The 20,023-nt window shown below is 46.8% G+C and overlaps 1 protein-coding gene across 4 annotated transcripts in view; it reads right to left on the bottom strand.

Annotated features, from left to right (window-relative positions):
• Positions 1 to 20,023, bottom strand: part of TUBG1 (tubulin gamma 1) — a 317,008-nt gene that overhangs the window by 274,346 nt on the left and 22,639 nt on the right. For all 4 annotated transcript variants that reach the window (XM_077459460.1, XM_077459458.1, XM_077459461.1 and 1 more), the window contains exon 2: positions 6,093 to 6,205. In XM_077459460.1, the coding sequence (XP_077315586.1) occupies positions 6,093 to 6,205 (113 nt within the window). The remainder of the gene's footprint in view (positions 1 to 6,092; positions 6,206 to 20,023) is intronic.

Genomic DNA, 20,023 nt, shown 5'->3' with positions numbered 1-20,023 from the left:
AAGCCTGTCTCCGAGCCAGCTGTTGATAGCAGATCACGGGATCATTCATCTTGCGCAAAAAGCCAAGCTTCTGCATAAAAAAAGCACGGACCGATGGGCTTCACTAGGCAAAATAAAACTGAGGTCTGTCTGGCAGACGGGAGGGTTGTTGCTCAACGGACCTCCCCCCTGGGTGGAACAAAGAGTTCTGAGTGTTGTGTCCCAACTAATGCCTAGTATCTCCTAGTGGTAAGGCTAACAACCCAATGGCTAAGAGGAGCTGTGTCGGTCAGTGAATATAAGAGAAATAGGATTTTTATAACAGCTTACCTGTAAAATCCATTTCTTAAAGTACATCACGGGACACAGAGCCACAGTATTTACTGTATGGGATGTCCCAGAGCAGTGCTATCTGAGGGGAGGGAGACACAAACAAAAGTAGGGTGCAATCAGACCTGAAGACCTATACTTCTGCCTGCAGCACACTGCACCCAAAGGCGATATCCTCATGCCTTCTTACATCCACCTGATAGAATCTGGTGAATGTGTGGACTGAAGATAAAGTTGCGGCCTAGCAGATTTGAGCCACGGTGGCCTGGTGATGCACTGGTCATGAAGCACTAACAGCCCTGGTGGAGTGCGCTTTGATTTGAAAAGGTTGAACTTTCCTCTTCAAGCCAGAAGCTTGAATAACTACTTGACAAATCCACTTAGCAATAGTAGATTTCAACACTGCCTGTCTTTTTCTAGGACCTTCAGGCAACACAAACAAAACATCTGTTTTGCGAACCTGAGCAGTCACCTTCAACTAGATTTTGACCGCTCTCACTACATCCAGAGAATGTAGTGACTTTTCTTCCGTAGAACAGGGTTCAAGAAAAAAAATAAGGTAGAATACCTTGAAACTACACAAAAATTTGGGAAAAAAAAAATACTGCGCTAAAGAAATCTCTCAACAATCAGTCTAAATATCTAAAGGCTGCGATTGATACGATGTGATACACACCTATAAAGCGTACAAGTCAGGAATTTCAACCGCGCTCACAATTACAAAAATCTAAAAAAATATATATAAAACCTATAACAGAATAATATGTATACACTATAATTAGAAAAAAATTATAATATAAAAACACAACTAAGTGAATAATAAAAATGTACTCTATAACTCATACAATAATCAAGTGTACAGAAAAAAAATATATATAAAGTGCTCAAAAATTATATATAAGCAACAGTTCCTCATAAAGACATACTAATGAGCATAAGTGGTAAAGTGCACAGAATTTTTGTGAACAATCAGAAATATTACGAATAAAGTGCTCAAAAATTATATATAAGAAAACAGTTCATCAAGATGTAATCGTGGGCATAACAGTCCAATAATCATAAGTGTTTCTTCTCAAGAAATCTTATGCGGGTACAAGAGAGAGAATTTCCTTCACCAACACCGTGCTGATAAATGGTAAAAATGCACGCTTATCAAATCCCAGAATCAGAAAGGCATTTGATATCAGATATTTGATATCTTGATATCAAATATTGATATTTGATATCTACCTTCGTTAGAAAGCTAGGATGAAGACGCAATTCTACTCCATCCGTGAATGATTAAATATGGCTCTTTACAAGAGAGCCAATTATGATACCCTTCTTACAGAGGAAATGGCTACCAGAAAAACCTAGCTTCCTTGTCAAAATGACCAAGAGAATAATAGGATTTTTGTTCTCACCGTAAAATCCTTTTCTCTGAAGTTCACTGACTGAAACAGCTCCAGTAATCTTGACCGTAGGAGGAGAGGACTAGGCAGAATATGTAATACCATGTGAAAACAGAACTGTACAGTTCCGCCCACGGGTCGGTCCGGTCCCTATAGCAATAACCCCTCAGCCTGCTTCCTGCAGCTCAGTACGACAACAAGCAGTACATTGTAAACCAATAGGAGGGGAGGGTGCTGTGTCCGTGAAATTATTTTACGGCGAGTACAAAAATCCTATTTTCTTTCGTTCACTGACTGACACAGGTCCAGTAATCTTGACCGTAGGGACGTCCCCAAGCAGTATCATAACGAGGGGTGGGAACATCAACATAGGGAGCACCGCTGGTTGTGGGTAAAGCCAACAGGGGAGTCACCATCTGAACTAACCACATCACAACTTGCAGTCAACCAAATGCATCAAAGTGCATTAACATTAGAAAAAGGTAATTTTTTCTCAACAGAAGAACGTGTAAAATTGCAACATTACACGGCCGCTTGCAAAACTTTGCGGCCTAAGCAGGCATCAGACGATGCGCTTACATCCACTTTGTAGAATTTTGTAAAAGAGTCAACGGACGACCAAGTCGCCGCCTTACACACTTGAGCGACTGATGCTTGACGTCGGAAAGCTCAAGGAGGTTCCCATTGCCCTGGTGGAATGGGCCGTGATAAGAAAGGGGGGCACCTGCCCCTTCAAGGCTTAGGCCTGGACCACAATCTGTCAGATCCACCTGGAAATGGTGGCAGACGAGACCGCCATTCCTTATTTCGGACCAGCTACCAAAACAAACAGAGTCTGAATTCAGAAAGGGAACTGTGAAAGACAAAATATACCCTTAGAGCCCAGACCACGTCCAGGGAATAAAGGGCCACCTCTTTAGGATGTATCGGTTTAGGACACAGATGGTAACACAACGTCTTCAATGATGTGAAAAGCCGAAACCACCTTCATCAGAAAAAGTTGCGGACGCAACTCCACCTTATCCTTGTGGATAAAGAGACAGGGCAACTTGCAGTTCAGGAACCCTCCTGGACGATGTAATGGCCACTAGGAAGACCAATTTTTAAGAGTCAACAAGAGAATTTCCCCGATGTTCTCAAATGGTGGTTTCTGATGCGCCGATAGCATCAGGTTCAGATCACACGGGGGCAAGGGTGGATGCACCGGAGGGACTACATACCGGACCCCTTGTATAAAAGTGCTCACTAGAGAGACACCAGGGGTCATTGGGGGGGGGGGGGGGGGCAGCAAAAAGCTAATATCTGTCCCTTGATGGTGCTTAAAGCCAATTTGTAGGAACAGCAGGATCCTGGAAATGGAACAGGTGTACAGACGCCACCTCACACATGGAGACTTAAGTCTTTCAGGTACGATGGTATATCTTCACAGGAGATTTTCTTGCCCTCAACATAGTTGAAATCACCAAGTCCGGTGGGCCCCGGTTCCTTAGCACCTGGCTCTCAACAGCCATGGCGTTAAAACCAGCGATGGCGAAGCAGGATGGAGAATCGGACCGCGGGACAGAAGGCCTTCTCGCATCGATAGTCGCCAGGGAGAATCCGCAACCAGGCATACTAGGTCAACGAACCAGGGATGCAGATGCCAATCTGGGGCAATCAGTTTCACTGGAATCCCCTCAGCCTCCAATCTGTGGAGCAGACGCAACAGCTTTAGCAGAGGGAAGGCGTAGATCAGTTGGTACTGACCCCATGGAGCCACCAACATCTGATGTGTCCGCCCAAGGATCGCTTGTCTTGGGTATGAATCACGGCACCTTCCGATTGAAATGGGAGGCCAGGAGATCCATGTCTGATGTGCCCCACCACAGGCACAGCAGCCTGAACACCTCTGGATGCACTGCCCATTCTCCTGGGTCCAGCCTCTGGCGACTTAGATAATCCACATGCCAGTTGTCTACTCCCGGGATGTAAATGGCCGGCAGTGAAAGATGAGTGACCTCCCGCACTGCAGCCGAGCTTCTTGTTCCTCCTTGATGGTTGACATATGCCACTGCCGTGGTGTTGTCTGACTGGATCCTGATGGAATGCCCTCTCTGGGTCTCATCGACCATGTAGAGAGGCATTGCCTGATCAATCTGAGCTCGAGCACATTGGTTGGGTGAGGAATCCAAGTTGCCGATCAGAGGCCCTGGTTTGACTGTACTTCCAGTACTCCACCCCAGCCGGTTAGGCTGGCGTCCATTGTGATCCCTGTCCAATGTAGAGATAGGAACAACTTCCTGGCCCAAAGTGCCGGGGACCTCAGCCACCTGAGCAGGGAGTCCCTGACCAACTGGCTCACCTGAATCTGCTGATCCAGGGATAACAGCGATAAATCCCATTTTGTCAATATCTCCTTCCGCAAGACTCTGAAACTGGGCGTGCAGTACCATCTCGAAGGAGGCCACCATAAGGCCCAGGACTTGCATGTAGAAGCACAGTGATGACCACCTCCGGTTCATCAATAGCTTCACCACGGCTCTCAGTCTGCAGTTTGTCTGAAGGGAGAAACACTCTCGCTTCCACAGAGTCCAGCAGAGAGCCTAGGTACTCCAGGCGCTAAGTCGGTACAAGCACCGACTTAATGAGGTTCAACGACCACCCAAAATTCTTGCAGTTTGCATAATGATCGCCACATCCTCTAATTCTGAGGCGGAAGCTGCTCTCAGGAGGAGATTGTCTAGGTAACCCACAACTGCTATCCCATGTTGTCACAACAACGCCAAAATTGGAGCCAATACCTTGGTAAAGACTCAGGGTGCTGATGGCAAGCCAAAAGGGAGTAGTAAAAACTGGTAGTGGGCTACCCCTACTGCAAATCGCAGAAACCTCTGATGCCTGAGGCATATGGATACGTGCAGGTACTCATCCTGGGTGTCCAAAGACGCCAGGGAGTCCCCTTGATGGAGTGCAGCGATAACTGAGCGAACTGATTCCATTCTGAACCTCGGTACTTTTACAAAGCAATTGAGGGCTTTCAGGTCCAAGATTGTAGTCCCCAAAGAGGAAGGGGTACGTCCAAAACAGATTGGAGTAGAACCCCTGAAACCTTTCCAATTCTAGAACAGGCACTATCACTCCGCGGCTTAGCAGGTCCCTTGCTACCCCCAATAGGGCCTCCCAGCGAACCGGGACTAAGTATGCTGGAGGTGAACAATCTGTTTAGTGGCCAAGAGAAAAAAAAAAAAAAAAGAATATGTTAAAATCGGAGGGTCACAGAGAGTGGGGGGGGGGGGGGGGCGCGTTAGGAGGGGGAGGGTGGCTGTGGGAAAACAACAGTGAAAATGAGCATGTGGCTTTGTGAACTGTTTTTTTTTTTCTGCACAGCGCTAAGGCAATTTTTTTTTAACCAGGTCGCAAGGCCAGGCCAAAAAACCTGCACTAGCATTTGATTAAAATGTTTCTCCATAAGTTTGTCACCTTGCACTTTTGTCAGCGTTTTTCACTTGAATGCAGGTTCTCAGACCTACCCTAAAATCTAGGGAGGGGGGTGTGTGCCCATTAGAGGTTCCTTACGCCCTTTAACCGAGCGGGGGGTCTCTTCAGGAGAGTACTCAGTGGTTGGCTGCAGCTGACCTTGAGGAGATGGGTCCGCCAGGCCTTTTGGCTAGGTGGACCACAAAAGTGTGCCTTGCGCCCCAGGGGGACACGGTAGTCATTCATTGACAGAAGTTTTGTTTTTGGGAAGGGAAAAAAAGTTGTACCTTCAGCCCCCATTATTGGCTTTCTTGCCCTTGTCAGGTGTGGACTCTCCAGTCCTTCCACATACTTATGGAGAACTGGTAACTTAAAAGGACTCAAGATGTGCCCTGAACAGAGTTTTGAAAATAGGTCGAATTATAGTTTTATCTCTTAATTAAAAACCCTTTTTAGTGCATGCTAGCCTTACTTTCTGGACGTTAGCAATGCAGTCTGATCAAAAACTAAGCCTGTGTTCTACAAGGACTCCCTGATCATTTTCCATCCTTGATTGCCCAAGAGGTTCCTCCCCATGCATGTAATTTACATTCATATTTTTAGCTGCCAAGTGCATTACTTTACATTTTTCAATATTAAAACTTATTTTTCATGAGGCTACCCACACTTATTTAAATTAAGGTCTTCTTGCAAAGTTGCTATATTATGTTGTGAAGGTATTACCCTGCTTAGCTTGGTATCGTCAGCAAACAATGAATTTTAACTATTTATACCAACCTCAATATAATTTATGAACAAGTTCAACAAAACTGGTCCATTGCCCTTAAAACTTTTGCTAGTGTCCATTCACCTGAAGGTGCAAGCCTAACCCTGGGTCTATGAATACTCAACTTTTGTCTTGTACCTTACAATTAAGATATGCACTGCTGCCATTACCTGATAAAAGAACACATCCTTTCTGTCGGTGCCTTCAGTTGCAAATTCTTCCACAATCCCTTCTGGGCTGATGCCATGTTCTGCACACAGTTGTTTCCAGAACTCAAACCCAACTGCCAGGAGACAAAATAAGGCATTATAAAAACGTAATCATTCTTAGAAGAATATCAAAAGCATGTTAGCTGTGGGAAACAAAAAACAAATAAAAAATAACTTGCCAGATTTTATTTTCAAAGTTTAACTCCAGAGATAATCTATTTTGCATTCTTACATTGGGCTAGCTTGGCCCAGTCTAAGTAAGCTTATGTGACACCTGATCTGACTCTGTGGAAGGAAAGATAAACATTTTTTACTTCTAGTTATACTTTAAGGCTAGGTGCTGTACAATGTCCCCTCTCTTGGCTTCATACATCACCAATCACATTAAACCTTCAAAAGCAGATGAGAATCCTTTTGGCTTCTTTGGGAAACTTTTTGTCATCTGCAATTTATAGATGAGCGTGTACAGCAATGAGTATGCTCCAACTTTACACTCAGGTATTTTCCAGAATCACCAGGTTATAGCCTGAAGGGGGGGGGGGGGGGGGGGAGTGGACAACAGAGCTACTGATCAGTTAGGCTGTGCTCCTAGTATGCATGTCAAGGTTTAGGCTGGATTCACACCATTTCAAATTGGATACAGGTTTATCTGCATCCAATTCACATCAGTAGATTCTGACTGGCTCTCAATGGAGCTGGTTGCCACATCTCTGGAGAGAATTGCACAGAAGTCCTGTGCGTCTTCTGGTCCGAATTCAGTCAAAAAAAAATCAGACTGAAATTGGACCTGAAACGCTGAACAGGAACACAGCAAACCCATCCTGTGAGCTGTTCAGTACTGCAGAGTGAACACTGCCTGAAGTTTAAATTTTCACCTAAATGTACTTCATTTATAAAATTAAGTGGAAATCCACTTGCTCACTTTTTTTTTTTTTTCAAAATGTATTCAACTCCAGGACAAAAGGGGGGGAAACACATATAAGAGTATATACAGAAACAAAGTTATTAAAAATAAGGGGGGAGGGGGGTAGAAGGAGGAAGTGAGGGGGGGAGAAGATATGACAGTGGTCAAAAGTTTTGTGTTCAAAAGTACGGGCAGGACACTCTGCGACCCCATGAGTCGCCATCCCTCATCTGAGTAAAAGGTACTCCATATGTCCCAAGTCTTCTAGTGGGCCTCTCGTTTGTTTTGTGCCGTGAGGACTAAATCTTCAATTTTTCTCTCCTCTTAGGCCCCTTTCACACGGGAGGCTGTTCTGCCGCAGTTTAGCATGTTTTTTTTATTTTTTTCTGCGAAATTCAAGGCTCCAGGCACAGTGATCAGCTGCGTTTGTACAGTGCGATTACCTGCGTTTTTTTGTGCGGTTGCGTTTAGCTGCAGTGTTATTCCCATAGCAAACCTTTTCTTTATTTGTTTTTGGTCCCTGGAATGTACCCATGATGCATTTCGGTCCTCTGGATTTCAAACCCGTTTCTTTGTTCTCTGGCTGAGTGTGTGTTGGAGTTTTGCAGGGAAAGGAGTGTTCAGTTTTGTGCCAGAATTTTTTTTTTAAAATGAATGCAAATATGGGTAGTTTGCTGGCAATGTTCATATTGCTGATGATGAGGATGAAGACTAGAAGAGCGATCCAGAGTAGGTGACGTCCTCGTCGTTACTGGGTCCATCCCTTAACGTCCCAGTGTCTATCGATCGGCGACTTTGCCCTCATGTTCGGTGAGCTGAGGACAAGTTCCATAATTACACCAGGATGTCGGTGGCATGCTTCGAGGAGCTGTTGGGACATGTTAGAGGACGCCTGACCAGAACCACGACCAACATGCGAAGAAGCATTAATCCAGAAGAACGGCTGTTACTTTAAAGGTAGGTTTTCCATGTTGAACAAATGCTTAAATTCATGTACATGCAGGTGTAGCTAATATTATTGATAATAGTGTGTGTGTGTATATATATTATATATATATATATATATATATATATATATATATATATATATATATATATATATATATATGTTCTTGCATAAAATATATATAATTATCGCACCTTGCAGAGTCTGTTTTTTTCTGATCCTTACCATATATTTATCATATCCATATGTGATAGGGCCTAATCTGTGTGGAGGCGCATAACGTTTCTGTCCCAACAAAGAAAATGTTCACTATTTTCTGGTGTTTTACTTCTAGTGAAAATCGTGAATGTCTTTTTTTTGAAAATGAAATAAACTAACCCCTTATAGTAGTGATTATCTGCTGTTTTTTGCTTTTTATTGATATTTTTTTTTTGCCCCATCATAAGTGAAAAAAAAAAAAAAAAAAAAAGACATGCTGCTGCTACTAAGTGTCTTATGGTTGTACAGTGCCCAATTTTTAACTATAATATTCGTACAAATATTTGTACAAAAATTGTTTTGGTGAGTGGACAAGTGGTGTTTGAAAATCCTACTTGCTTTTAACATTCAATTTTAAAATGAATGTCATTTCAGAAAGAAAATCCGTGTCCGAAAATTAATTTGGTTTTAAAAAGAAAAGGTCTAAGTAAAAACTTTGACCTCTAAGTCTGATCTGTACCAGATTCAACCTCCTTAATATGTGTATCTCTTCTGTATGTTATTCTCATTTTGTTACCCAACTATATCGCTGGATGTTTACCACTACATATATTGTTCTTCTAGCATTGACTACTTTTACATTAAAAAAAAAAATACAAAATGTTGGGAAAAATGTTTTTTGTTAGAAAATTTTGTAAAGTATTTTTCCCTAATCGTCTTTCAGGACAGCCACTATGAGAGATAGACTCCTCCTCCTCTTCCTCTGGAAACACTGCGCCAGCCCATAAATTCTTACTTCCCCTGCCGGACCTCAGTTATTAGTGTTTCCTCCGGCGGGGAGACACTGTGCAAGGAACCAGGCCGATCAGTCGGAGAGGCTGTGGCCATTTTTTCGTTAAAGAACCCGGTTGAAAGAAGCAGGGGCTTTGTTTGAAGAAAGCTGGGTTCAAACCGTTCGAAACCAAGCGGGTCGAACGGTTTACTTACCTCACCAGGTACTGCCACCCCTTCCTAGTCGAGCGCGGCTTCAGGTCGTGGGGGACTCCTATCGCGTCTACAGGGACGCAGCTGGCAAGCCGTTCGAAAGATTTCCCTGTACAAGGGTACAGTCGGCCCCTTTTTTTCTTTGAACCGAGCGGGCCGAACGACGGACGACGTCGTATCCGGCGGAAGCGAAGGCTTGACCTTTGAATATGATCGACTTCCGGGTCGTGGAGCTGATAGGAGGGCCGGGCACAAGCTGGAGATGAGTTCGGAACACGCACAGGCAGCGTGGAACTCTGTAGTAAGCAGCCACCTGCAGTCATGTCGGAAGCTGAGGCTCAAACAGACTCTATCTCCAGCATTCCTAAGGTAAGAGCACCCTGGGGAGGGGTAATCTCTATCTAGGATCCCCCCACCCCAATGTATGGTTCTATCATGGGGGGGGGGGCAGACCCCCTGGGTGGCCAGGGGGGAGGGGAGGCTCAGATTCCTTCTTTTAAAAAAAGGGTCTAGTGCACTCCCAGGGTTGTATCCCGAGCTTTGGATTGACTTTGTCTTTTTTCTGTTTTTTTTTTTTTTTTTTTTTTTTTTTTTTTTTTAGAAAGCTACGGAAAAAACTAGGTCTACGCATAGCTCTAAAAAGAAGTGTGCCTCCTGTAGGGACATTTTAGGGGAATCTTGGACCAAAGTGTTGTGCAAAGGCTGTATTGACTCCCTCGTTAAGGAAAGGGAATCTGAACAGGAGTCAGGACTAGCAGCTTCAGTCAAAAGAGCTCTCGTCCACCTTCTCTTCTTTTAGGTCCCTTTTTTGAAAAATGTCAGCTTCCCACGGGTCCATCTCCCCAGGATACAACCCCACCTCTAGCACAGAGTTCTGCTCCGGTCCAACCTGCTAGTACAGGGGGGACAGAGGTTGCAGGCCCTTCAGGGACAGGTAGGGAACTTCCAGACAGTTCCTCTTCCGATTCCCAGGAGGGTTCAGAGGGGGGAGGACCAGGACGGGGGGTCCAGGAAAGCCTCCAGATATAAATTATCCCTTGTTGAGGTAGAGGACCTCTTAAAGGCAATTTATACAACCCTCGGTATCCAGACGGATAATAAGCCCCTAACCCTGCATGACCAAATGTATTCAGGTTTGGGGGAACCAAAAAGAAGGGTGTTTCCAGTGCACAAAGTTTTAATGGAAACAGTTAAAAAGGAGTGGCAGGATCCGGAGAGAAAGCCCTTTTTATCTAGATCCCTCAAAAGAAGGTTCCCATTTTCAGAGGACCCGGCATGCCTTTGGAATAAAAATCCCAAATTGGATGCCGCTTTCTCCCAGGTCTCCAGACACACAGATTTGGCGTTTGAAGACATGGGGGCCTTGGCAGATGTCATGGACAAAAGGATTGACTCTCTGCTTAAAAAAACGGGGGACTCGGCTATCGGCAATCTAATGCCTGAAATGGCAGTTACAGTTGTGGCTCGCAATTTAGAGCACTGGCTCTCACAGATCCAACAACATATTGAGGCAGGCACAGATAAGGAAACCATTCTGTCATCCTTCCCTACTATGCTGCGAGGGATCACTTGCATAGCAGATGCCTCTGCTGAGTCCGTCCGCATGTCGGGCAGAACGGCGGCTCTAGCCAATTCGGCCAGAAGGGCCCTCTAGTTAAAAACATGGCCAGGGGATAATGCCTCCAAGATAAAACTATGTGGGATACCCCTGACGGGGGACCTCCTTTTTGGCCCAGGGCTAGAGACTGTTCTAGACCGGACAGCGGACAGGAAAAAATCCTTTCCTCTTAAACGGAAACCCCCCCCCCCCGTACAAACTAAAAAGGGGTTTCGTCCGCAAGGGCGTAGGGAAACCCCTAAACCAGAGGGGAAAAAGAAAACCTGGCCCCAAAAAGGCAGGGGCAGAGGAGGGGCGATTTTTCGCCCTCCTGTCCAGCCCAGTAAAACCCAGTGACATTCCAGCTACAGTGGGAGGAAGACTGGGAGCCTTTCTACCACAGTGGGAGACAATATCCCCCAATCTATTTTAGGGGTAATAAGAAAGGGGTACCTCTTGGAATTCTTAAGACCACCCCCTTAAAGGCTCCTTGTCACGCATCTACCCAGGTGCATGGTAAAGGCCGAGGCCTTGCTAGAAGCTCTGAGGGAATTGGAGAATCAGGATGTTATTCTCAGGGTCCCAAAAGCAGAAGAGGGAAGGGGGTTTTATTCTCACATCTTCAGGCGTGACATTGTTACTGCAGCCGCCCAGGCAATTCAATGCACAGCTCCGTGACACACGGAGATCACCGCACTGTCGGGCGGGAGGAAAGGAGGGAGGGAGGACGGAGGACAGAGGACGAGCCAGGAAAACACCCGTGCAATGGGCGGCACCAGGGGGCGGAGCCCCACACAAGCCACGCCCCCATTTTTGGCAAGATTTTCCTTTCGGCAATTTGCCGAAAACACAATTTTCGCCAGATATGTTTCGGCGGCCGAAATTTCGGTGCATCCCTAAAACAAAGTATAACTGCGTATTCCTATTATGTAGCTAAATAGTCATTGTGCACAGCTAGTTGCCCGAGAGTGGAGAAATGAAATGCATGGCCCGTAGCATAGGGGGTGCGGTCCACTGGCTCGGGTGCAGTTAGATCCCAGATGGGGCGCCCGGGTCGAAGAGTCGCATGCTCCCTATCTAACTGTTTCACCTCTACTCTCTGAAGACTACCCAGTGGTTATTCTATACATACATATTTAGATTGGTGACGCTCCCCCTCTTGATCTATTATTTTATATCACCCAGTGTGTAACACATATATTTGCTTTGGCAGGTCTCTGGTCTCCATTAGAGTAATGTTGAAACTTAAGTACTTATTGTTTCATGTGCTGAATTTACAATGCTTATGACTATACTCTGTATTACATTTTGAGTATATATATATATATATATGCTGTTAAATATCCTTTGCTGCTATTCTTGTGGAAATTTTCAATAAAAATCTATTGTTATAAAAATATTTTTATACAGGAGATGGTCAGAGACTGGGGACGTGGTACAGGAGATGGTCAGAGACTGGGGACGTGGTACAGCAGATGGTCAGAGACTGGGGACGTGGTACAGCAGATGGTCAGAGACTGGGGACGTGGTACAGCAGATGGTCAGAGACTGGGGACGTGGTACAGGAGGTGTGCCCCACTGCAGCAAGAGCAGAGTGCCCCACTGCAGCCAGCCTGTGAAGGGAAGAGAGCCGCCTCCACCGCCTGTTTTATCCCAGCGCCGGGGACATCACAGCTTTAATTTCAATAGCGGTGTGTTCCCGGCCGCGCCGTCACACACAGCCCCTCCCCCTTGTCCGGGCACTTTGATAGACAGATCATCCGTCCAATCCTGCGGGTGATCTGTCCATCAAAGTGCCCGGACAAGGGGGAGGGGCTGTGTGTGACTGTGCGGCCGGGAACACACAGCTATTGAAATGAAAGCTGTGATGTTCCGGGCGCTGTGATCAAACAGGCGGCGGATGCGGCTCTCCTGTGCTATAGGACACACCCGTGATGGGTGACACCAGAGGCGGGGGCGGAGCCCCACGCCCAGGCCACACCCCATTCTCGGCTGTTTTTCTCTTTCGGCAAATTGCGGAAAAGGGCATTTCCGGCCGATATGTTTCGGCGCATCCCTACTTTTAAATACACTGACCACTTACTACATCAAGGGAATGTAGTGTCTTTTCTTCCCTAGATTGAGGCTCTGGGAAGAAGGAAGTAAGAATAATATATCTTGGTTTAAGTAAAAACCTGCCACCACCTTTGATAGGAAATCAGGATGAGGACGTACCACCACCTTATCCTTATGCATGATCAAATATGGCTCTTTACAAGACAGAGCCGCTAGTTCTGATACTCTTCTAGCAGAAGAAATGGCAACCAGAAAAACCATCTTTATAGCCAAAAGAACCAAGGGAATTTCTTGTAAAGGCTCAAAAGGCTGTTTCTGCAAAGCTGATAAAACCAAGTTTAAATCCCAAGGATTTAGAGGTGCCTCGACAGGGGGATTGATCCGTGTTAACCCTTGAATAAAAACTATGCACTAGAGACTGAGAAGCCAGAGGCCTTTGAAAAAAATATTGACAAGGTCGAGATCTGGCCCTTGATAGTACTCAAGGCTAGCTTCATCTCTAATGCCATTTGCAGGAAATTGAGGATCCTACCTATGACATATTTCCTGGGGTGCCAACCCCTGGATCCACACTAAGAAACACATGCCTTCCAGACTCTATAGTAAATGATTCTGGAAGCTGGCTTCCTGGCATTAATCAAGGTAGACACTACCGAAGGAGACAACCCATGATCCCTTAGAATGTGGGTCTCAATAGCTAAACCATTAAATTTAGCATCTGTAAGGTAGGATGGAATACCGGACCTTGTGCGAGAAGGTCTGGCCATAATGGCAGAGACCAAGGGACTAACTGCCAGCTTTATGATCTCACAAACCAAGATCTTCTGGGCCACCAGAATCGCCTCCTTTTGTCCCTGCTTAATCCTGCGGAAAAGACGTAGAAGCAGTAGAACTGGAGGAAACACATAGATCAGTGAAAACTGATCCCATAGGAAAACTAATGCATCTGTTCTGCATTCTAGAAGAGCCCTTGTTGTCGACCTTGTTGTTGAATCTGGACGCAAACAGGTCCATGTCCAGAGTACCCCACCTCCAACATATTGCTAAGATGTTGGGGTGCAGAGACTATTCCCCCGGAAATAATTGTCGGCGACTCAAGTAGTCTGCCTGCCGATTTTCTATTCCCGGAATGAATATTGCCGATAGGCAAGGAACGCTGTTGTTCTGCCCAAGCCAGAACATAAATTTACCTCTTTTTGGGTTGCACGACTCCTCGTGCCCCCTGGTGATCGATGTAAACCACAGCCATGGCATTGTCGGACTGAATCCTGAAAGGACAATCCCTCACTGTCCGATAGGCAAGGTCCTCTCCAACGTGGATCATCTCCCCTGGACATAATCTTCTTCCGGGACTGCTCCCTAGCATAAAAGGCTGGCATCTGTTGTCACCCCTTTCCAGGAGAGGGGTAGAAATGATTTTCCCTTTTGGAGGTTGCTGGATACCAAAACACCAATATAGGCTCTGACGCATGTCAGGAGCCAGGCGTACTGGAAAGTCCAAGGCCTGAAACTTTTTGTTCCAGGCTGACAGCATTGTGTTTTGCAGCAATCTTGAATGAAACTGCGCGTAAGGGATGGCCTCGAAGGAGGCCACCATTTTTCCCCAACAATCTCATGCACAACCGAATGGAAGGATTTCTTTGCTTTGATGAGTTGAACTAGTTCTATAATGGAACAGATTCTTGTCTGGGGTAGGAATTCCTTTTTCTGTATGTCATCTATGACCAGACCCAAGTACTGTAATCTCCTTGATGGTTTTAAAGGAGAATTTTTCTAGGTTGAAAATCCAACCTAGAGATTCCAGGTAGTTTACAGTTGTGACCAGACAGTGGTTTAGACCGGAAACTGAATGATCTATTAAAATCAGATGGTCTAATTAGGCTAGGACCATTATGCCTTGAGCCCTTAATCTGGCTATAAGAGGTGCCAGAATTTTTGAGAACACCCATGGTGCTGTGACTAGACTGAATGGCAGGGCCACAAACTGCAAAAGATGATTTTCTATTTCGAAGTGCAGAAATTTCTGGTGAGCGGGAAATATTGGCACGTGGAGATATGCATCTTTGATATCTATAGAAGCCCAAAACAACCCCTCCTTGCAGGATGGCAACAACCAACCGGATTGACTCCATGCGTAAGGATCGGATGTTAAAGTGCTGATTCAGATCTATGAGAGCTAGAATAGGTCTTACTTCTCCGTTTGGTTTTGGAAGCGTGAAAAGGTTTGAATAGAAACCTATGCCCTATTCCACTAAGGGGACCTCTGCTATCACGACTGGGATAATAGCCAATTCAGTGCTAGGAGAGCCTTCTTTTTTCTCTGGGTCCTTGGGAACATGTGACCTTAGAAAAACGAGAAGACGGAAAATCTCGGAACTCTAGTTTGTAACCTAGAGAAACAGAGGAAACCACCCATCTCTCTCGACATTGTTCCTGCCAGATCCTTGAGAACTGCAGGAGCCTTCCCCCCACCCGAGTGAGCGGGGGCACCCCTTCATAAGGTGGCTTTAGCATTCTGCTTTGTGGGCTCTGCCCCAAAATCTCTTCTGACCCTGGTGCTGCCCCTGGGGTCTTCCCCTTGAACCTGACGGGTGAGGCCATCGAGACTGCCTAGAGGCTGATGCCCCTGCCACAGGTGAGGAAGCACTCTTAAAAAGGAGAAATGTTTAAACTTCTTTACTGGTAAAAGAGCTTTTGCCATTAGAGATCTTTTGTAGGTATTTATCCAAACCATCTCCAAATAGCCATTCACCATGAAAAGGGAAACTAGCCAAGAGCTTTTTACACTGTGCTTCAGGTGACCAACTTTTAAGTGATAAAACTCTGCGAGAATGCACTAGTCCAAGCATAAGTCGTGAGGCTTGAATGATAGAATTGTTCATAGCTTCTACTGTGAAACACAGTGCATCCGATAAACCAGCACATTATTGAGCCTGTTCATCAAGCAGAATTTTAAGTCTGCTCAAACTGTTCCTTAACTTGGGGGGCGTGGCCTGACTGGGCATGTGAGCAGCGGTGTTTTACGGAGCTCCCGCTGGTGATCCTCTATTGATCCTCTCCCTGCCGATAATACAGACAAAATCAGGGTGGATCTGCCGCACACTAACGCCCAGACCCTCAGGGACCACACCGCTGCTCGCAGAAGGGACGGGATGACTCGCAAACACCGGGGAGAAGCCGCAGCTGCGGCCTCCGCACACAGCCAAGATGGCGCCTGGCAGTCACAGCCACACAGCACGCCGTGCGACCAGGACAAGAAAGCTTCACAGGAAGCTAAGTCCTCTAAACCCCCACAGGCTAAAGATCAGCCTAGGGACATGTTATATTACGTCCACAAGCTTACAGGACCACAGGACATGTCCCCAGAAGCATCGCTGTGCTCAGCGTCCATTGCAGAACAGGCCTACCCGCTCCATGCTGATGGGGATGATAATGGTGCTCCTATGGATTCTATTCCTGACCCTATGCCTGGTATATTTGAGGAGCAGACAGATGATGCACCCCAGCCCACACTAAGTGAGATTTTGCATGCAGTACAGAGATGCACAGCCTCTGTGGATGACCTTAAGGAGAAATTTGGGGGGCTGAAAGAGACTGTCATTGCTGCGCCAGGATATACAAAAAATCAGGGAGAGAACCACGGCAGTGGAGGGGAGGGTGAGTGATATGGAAGACCAACTACCTCACCTGAACCGCGATGTGCGAATCGCAATGCAGCAAGCGCACCTAGCATTTGACAGAACAGACGACACTGAGAATCGCTTAAGACGCAACAATGTCCGGATAGTGGGGTTGCCGGAGAAGGTGGAAGGCAGGGACCCCACTGAGTTTATGGAAAACTGGCTGCAGGAAGTTTTTGGCAAGAAAGCTTTTTCCCCTTTATATGCAGTGGAGCGGCAGCACAGGCCCCCCAAGAGCGATGCTGGTCAGACTCCTGAACTACAGGGATCGGGAAATTGTGTTGCGGTTGGCCAGAGAGAAGGGTTTCGGTGCAATTTCAAGGCAGTAGAATATCCTTCTATCTGGACTTCTCTGCTTAAGTGCAACGCAGACGCTCTAAGTTTGCCGACGTTAAAAAGCGACTGCAGAGGCTGCAACTGAAATACGCTATGCGGTTCCCGGCAAAGCTTCGTATCACCGCCATGGATCAGAACCATTTATTTGAAAATGCGCAAGATGCTGCCCGATGGCTTGACCATAATGTGAATGTCATCCGTCACAGAGCAGAGGATTGATTTCATGCTGTCTTCCTATGGAGGGCTTCGGGAAGAATCGGCACGTATCTACCTGAGATGTTTTACACAGTTACCAAGGGGACATTACTTGATGGTCGTTATCAGCGAACTTATCTCCGTCCACGGTCTGCCTTCGACGGTGACGAGTTTTATGTTCGGTTGGAATGTGGTTTTACATCTGCTCCCTACAACCACGGTTGATGTCGAGCTGCGATGAAGCCCATGTGTGCCCGGCTGCCAAACATGGGTCACCCCTTTGTTGTCGGGCTGAATGTTCATCCTGCCCGGTTGGTAGGAGCAAGATTACAAGTTGACCAGTACGTCTATTGTTGCTGCTTAGTCGGTACGACTCGGCAGCGGAATTACAAGGTTTTTTACCGCTCAGCATTACATATCCAGTGCACAGGATACATTCTTTTTGCCGTTATGGGCTACATTTTTTTTGCTACCATGGGCTTGACGCTCTCTGTACCAGTCCCTCCTGTCTGTTCGAGAGGTGCAGGTCTGGCTCCTGAGGGAGTGATGTTTGGAGGCTCGGGAACCCCCAGTAGGTACAGTAGATTCTACTCAACCGGTTTATGTCCGCTACACCTATAGTGACTTGGAATGTCCGGGGGGTAAATGATACTCTGAAAAGGACCATGATTTCTGCAGGTTTACGAAAATTCCACCCGGCCATTGTAGGCCTTCAAAAGACGCATTTACAGGGGGACACTGAAGTTTCTCCACTATGCCTGGGTTGGGAAGGCCCATCACTCCACTCACACCTCCTTTTCTCGGGGGGTGAGTGTTATGATACACCGGGCACTGGCATACCAGGAACTGGATTCACTCATTGATGTATCTGACAGATTTGTTTTTCTGTATTGTAAAATATATGCTTTTACTTTAATTCTTGCTTTTGTATACATACACACACACCCCCCCCCCCCCCCCCGTTTTCACGGGAGGTGATTCAGCTGCTGATATCATATCTGGCCAATAAACAGGAGGTCCCGGTTTTAATTTTGGGGGACTTTAATTGCTACCTAGATCCCAAAATGGACAGACACCACCCGACGGCGCCTCCTGGGGGCAACCGGGGTACTGCCCTTAGTAGATTACTGACGGAAGTGGGGTGGGCTGACATATGGCGGATCCGAAACCCAGACTGTAGGCAATTCTCCTGTTTTTCCCAAAACCCATGGATCCCAGTCCCGTATAGACCTCTGTGTGGGTACCCCCAACATGGTGGGGTTCACCTCGGGGGTGGAATTCTTCCCTCGGGGAGTGTCGTACCACTCCCCCTTGGCTCTGTGGCCGACTACTCAACCCCCCAGTACGCTGCCCAGGGCCCCGTGGAAGCTGAATGCCTTCTGGCTCAAGCTGTTCCCCTCACCGGATAGGATAGCATCTCAAAACCAGGGTTTCTTCCAGACACACCGCCACCACCCCAATGACCTTTTGATGTGGGAAACTTTTAAGGCATTTTTGCGGGGGGTGTTTGTCCATGAGATACACCTAGTAAAGCAGAACTCCACGGCACTGATAGAGCAGGTGGGAGACTTGGTGAAAAGGTTGGAAAGAGTATGTCACGGGGCCTACTGACTCGGTAAGGGAGGCATGGATGGCGGCACAGGATTCCCTGGACCGCCTGAGATCCTCCACTGCAGAGCGTAAACAATTTTTTACGAAACTGGCGTTTTATGGAGGAGGGGGAAAAGACGGGGCGCCTACTCGCCAGAATTGCGAAAGCGCAACAGATGTCCCCGGCTATTGGGGCGGTGGTCAATTCTCAGGAGATCATTATATCCGAGCTGGCTGACTTCTACCAGGACCTTTACAGGTCGAGGGAAACCTACTCGGATGACGATCTACAATAATACTTGGCCACAATAAATTTACCCGGGCTCTCGTCATCTTGATGCCCCGATCGCTCTAGAGGAATTTATGGCGGCCGCCAGCTCTTTCCCCACCTGCAAAGCGCCTGGGGCAGATGGTATTCCCATGGAGGTATATGTACAGTACGGGGAGGACATTTTGCCTTAACTGTTGAAGGTGTTTAACACATGCACGGAGGTTGGTGCCCTCCCTGAATCTATGTCAAAGGCCAATATTGTTTTATTGCTTAAACCAGGGAAGGATCCAGTGGATCCAGGGTCATATAGACCCATCTCTTTGCTGCAAAGCGATGTAAAGATCCTGGCCAAGGTCCTGGCACTCCGGGTAAACGGGATAGTGTCCACTATTATTCACCAAGATCAGGCTGGCTTTATGCCACATAAGTCCACGGCAACAAACCTTAGGAGGTTTCTAAACATGCAGCTGCGGGCAGATAATGGGGAGAGTAGGGCCCTTCTGTCCCTCGACGCTAACAAGGCGTTTTATAGTATAGGCTGGAGGTACCTGTGGGCGGTGTTAGGCAAGTTTGGCTTCGGACAGCGATTTGTTGCCTGGGATAAACTACTGTACGACTCCCCGAAGGCCAACATTAGGATGACGGACAAGATGTCTGCCGATTTTGCCTTGGCCAGGGGGACGCGGCAAGGGTGCCCGCTGTCCCTCTTGCTTTTCGCAATCGCGATAGAACATCTTGCCGCCCTTATAAGAGACAGCGTAGGAATACAGGGATTTCAGTACAGGGTTGTTCACGAAAAGATCATGCTATATGCAGATGATATGTTGCTTTTTCTGGCCAACCCCAGCCAGTCCCTGCCACAGGTGATGACCATAATAGAAAAGTTTGGAGGGTTCTCCGGTTTGACCATTAACTGGTCTAAGTCGGCCATGTTGATGTTGGATGGAGGAGAGGTGGCGGTCCCAGAGTCCTGCCCAGTGCCAGTAGTGACTAGTTTTAAGTACTTGGGGGTACAAATAACGTCCAAAGTAGGGGACTACTGCTCAGTGAACATATGCCCGCTGCTGTCGAGATTCCAGGATAGGATAAATACATGGAAAACCCTTAGGATGTCACTGGCCGGGAAGGCCAATCTC

The sequence above is a fragment of the Lithobates pipiens genome, unplaced genomic scaffold, assembly GCF_037356315.1.
Source record: "Lithobates pipiens isolate NorthernLeopardFrog02 unplaced genomic scaffold, aLitPip1_a1.2 Scaffold_28, whole genome shotgun sequence".
In the NCBI taxonomy this organism is placed as follows: Eukaryota; Metazoa; Chordata; class Amphibia; order Anura; family Ranidae; genus Lithobates; species Lithobates pipiens.
This window is presented reverse-complemented; position numbering and strand designations above follow the sequence as displayed.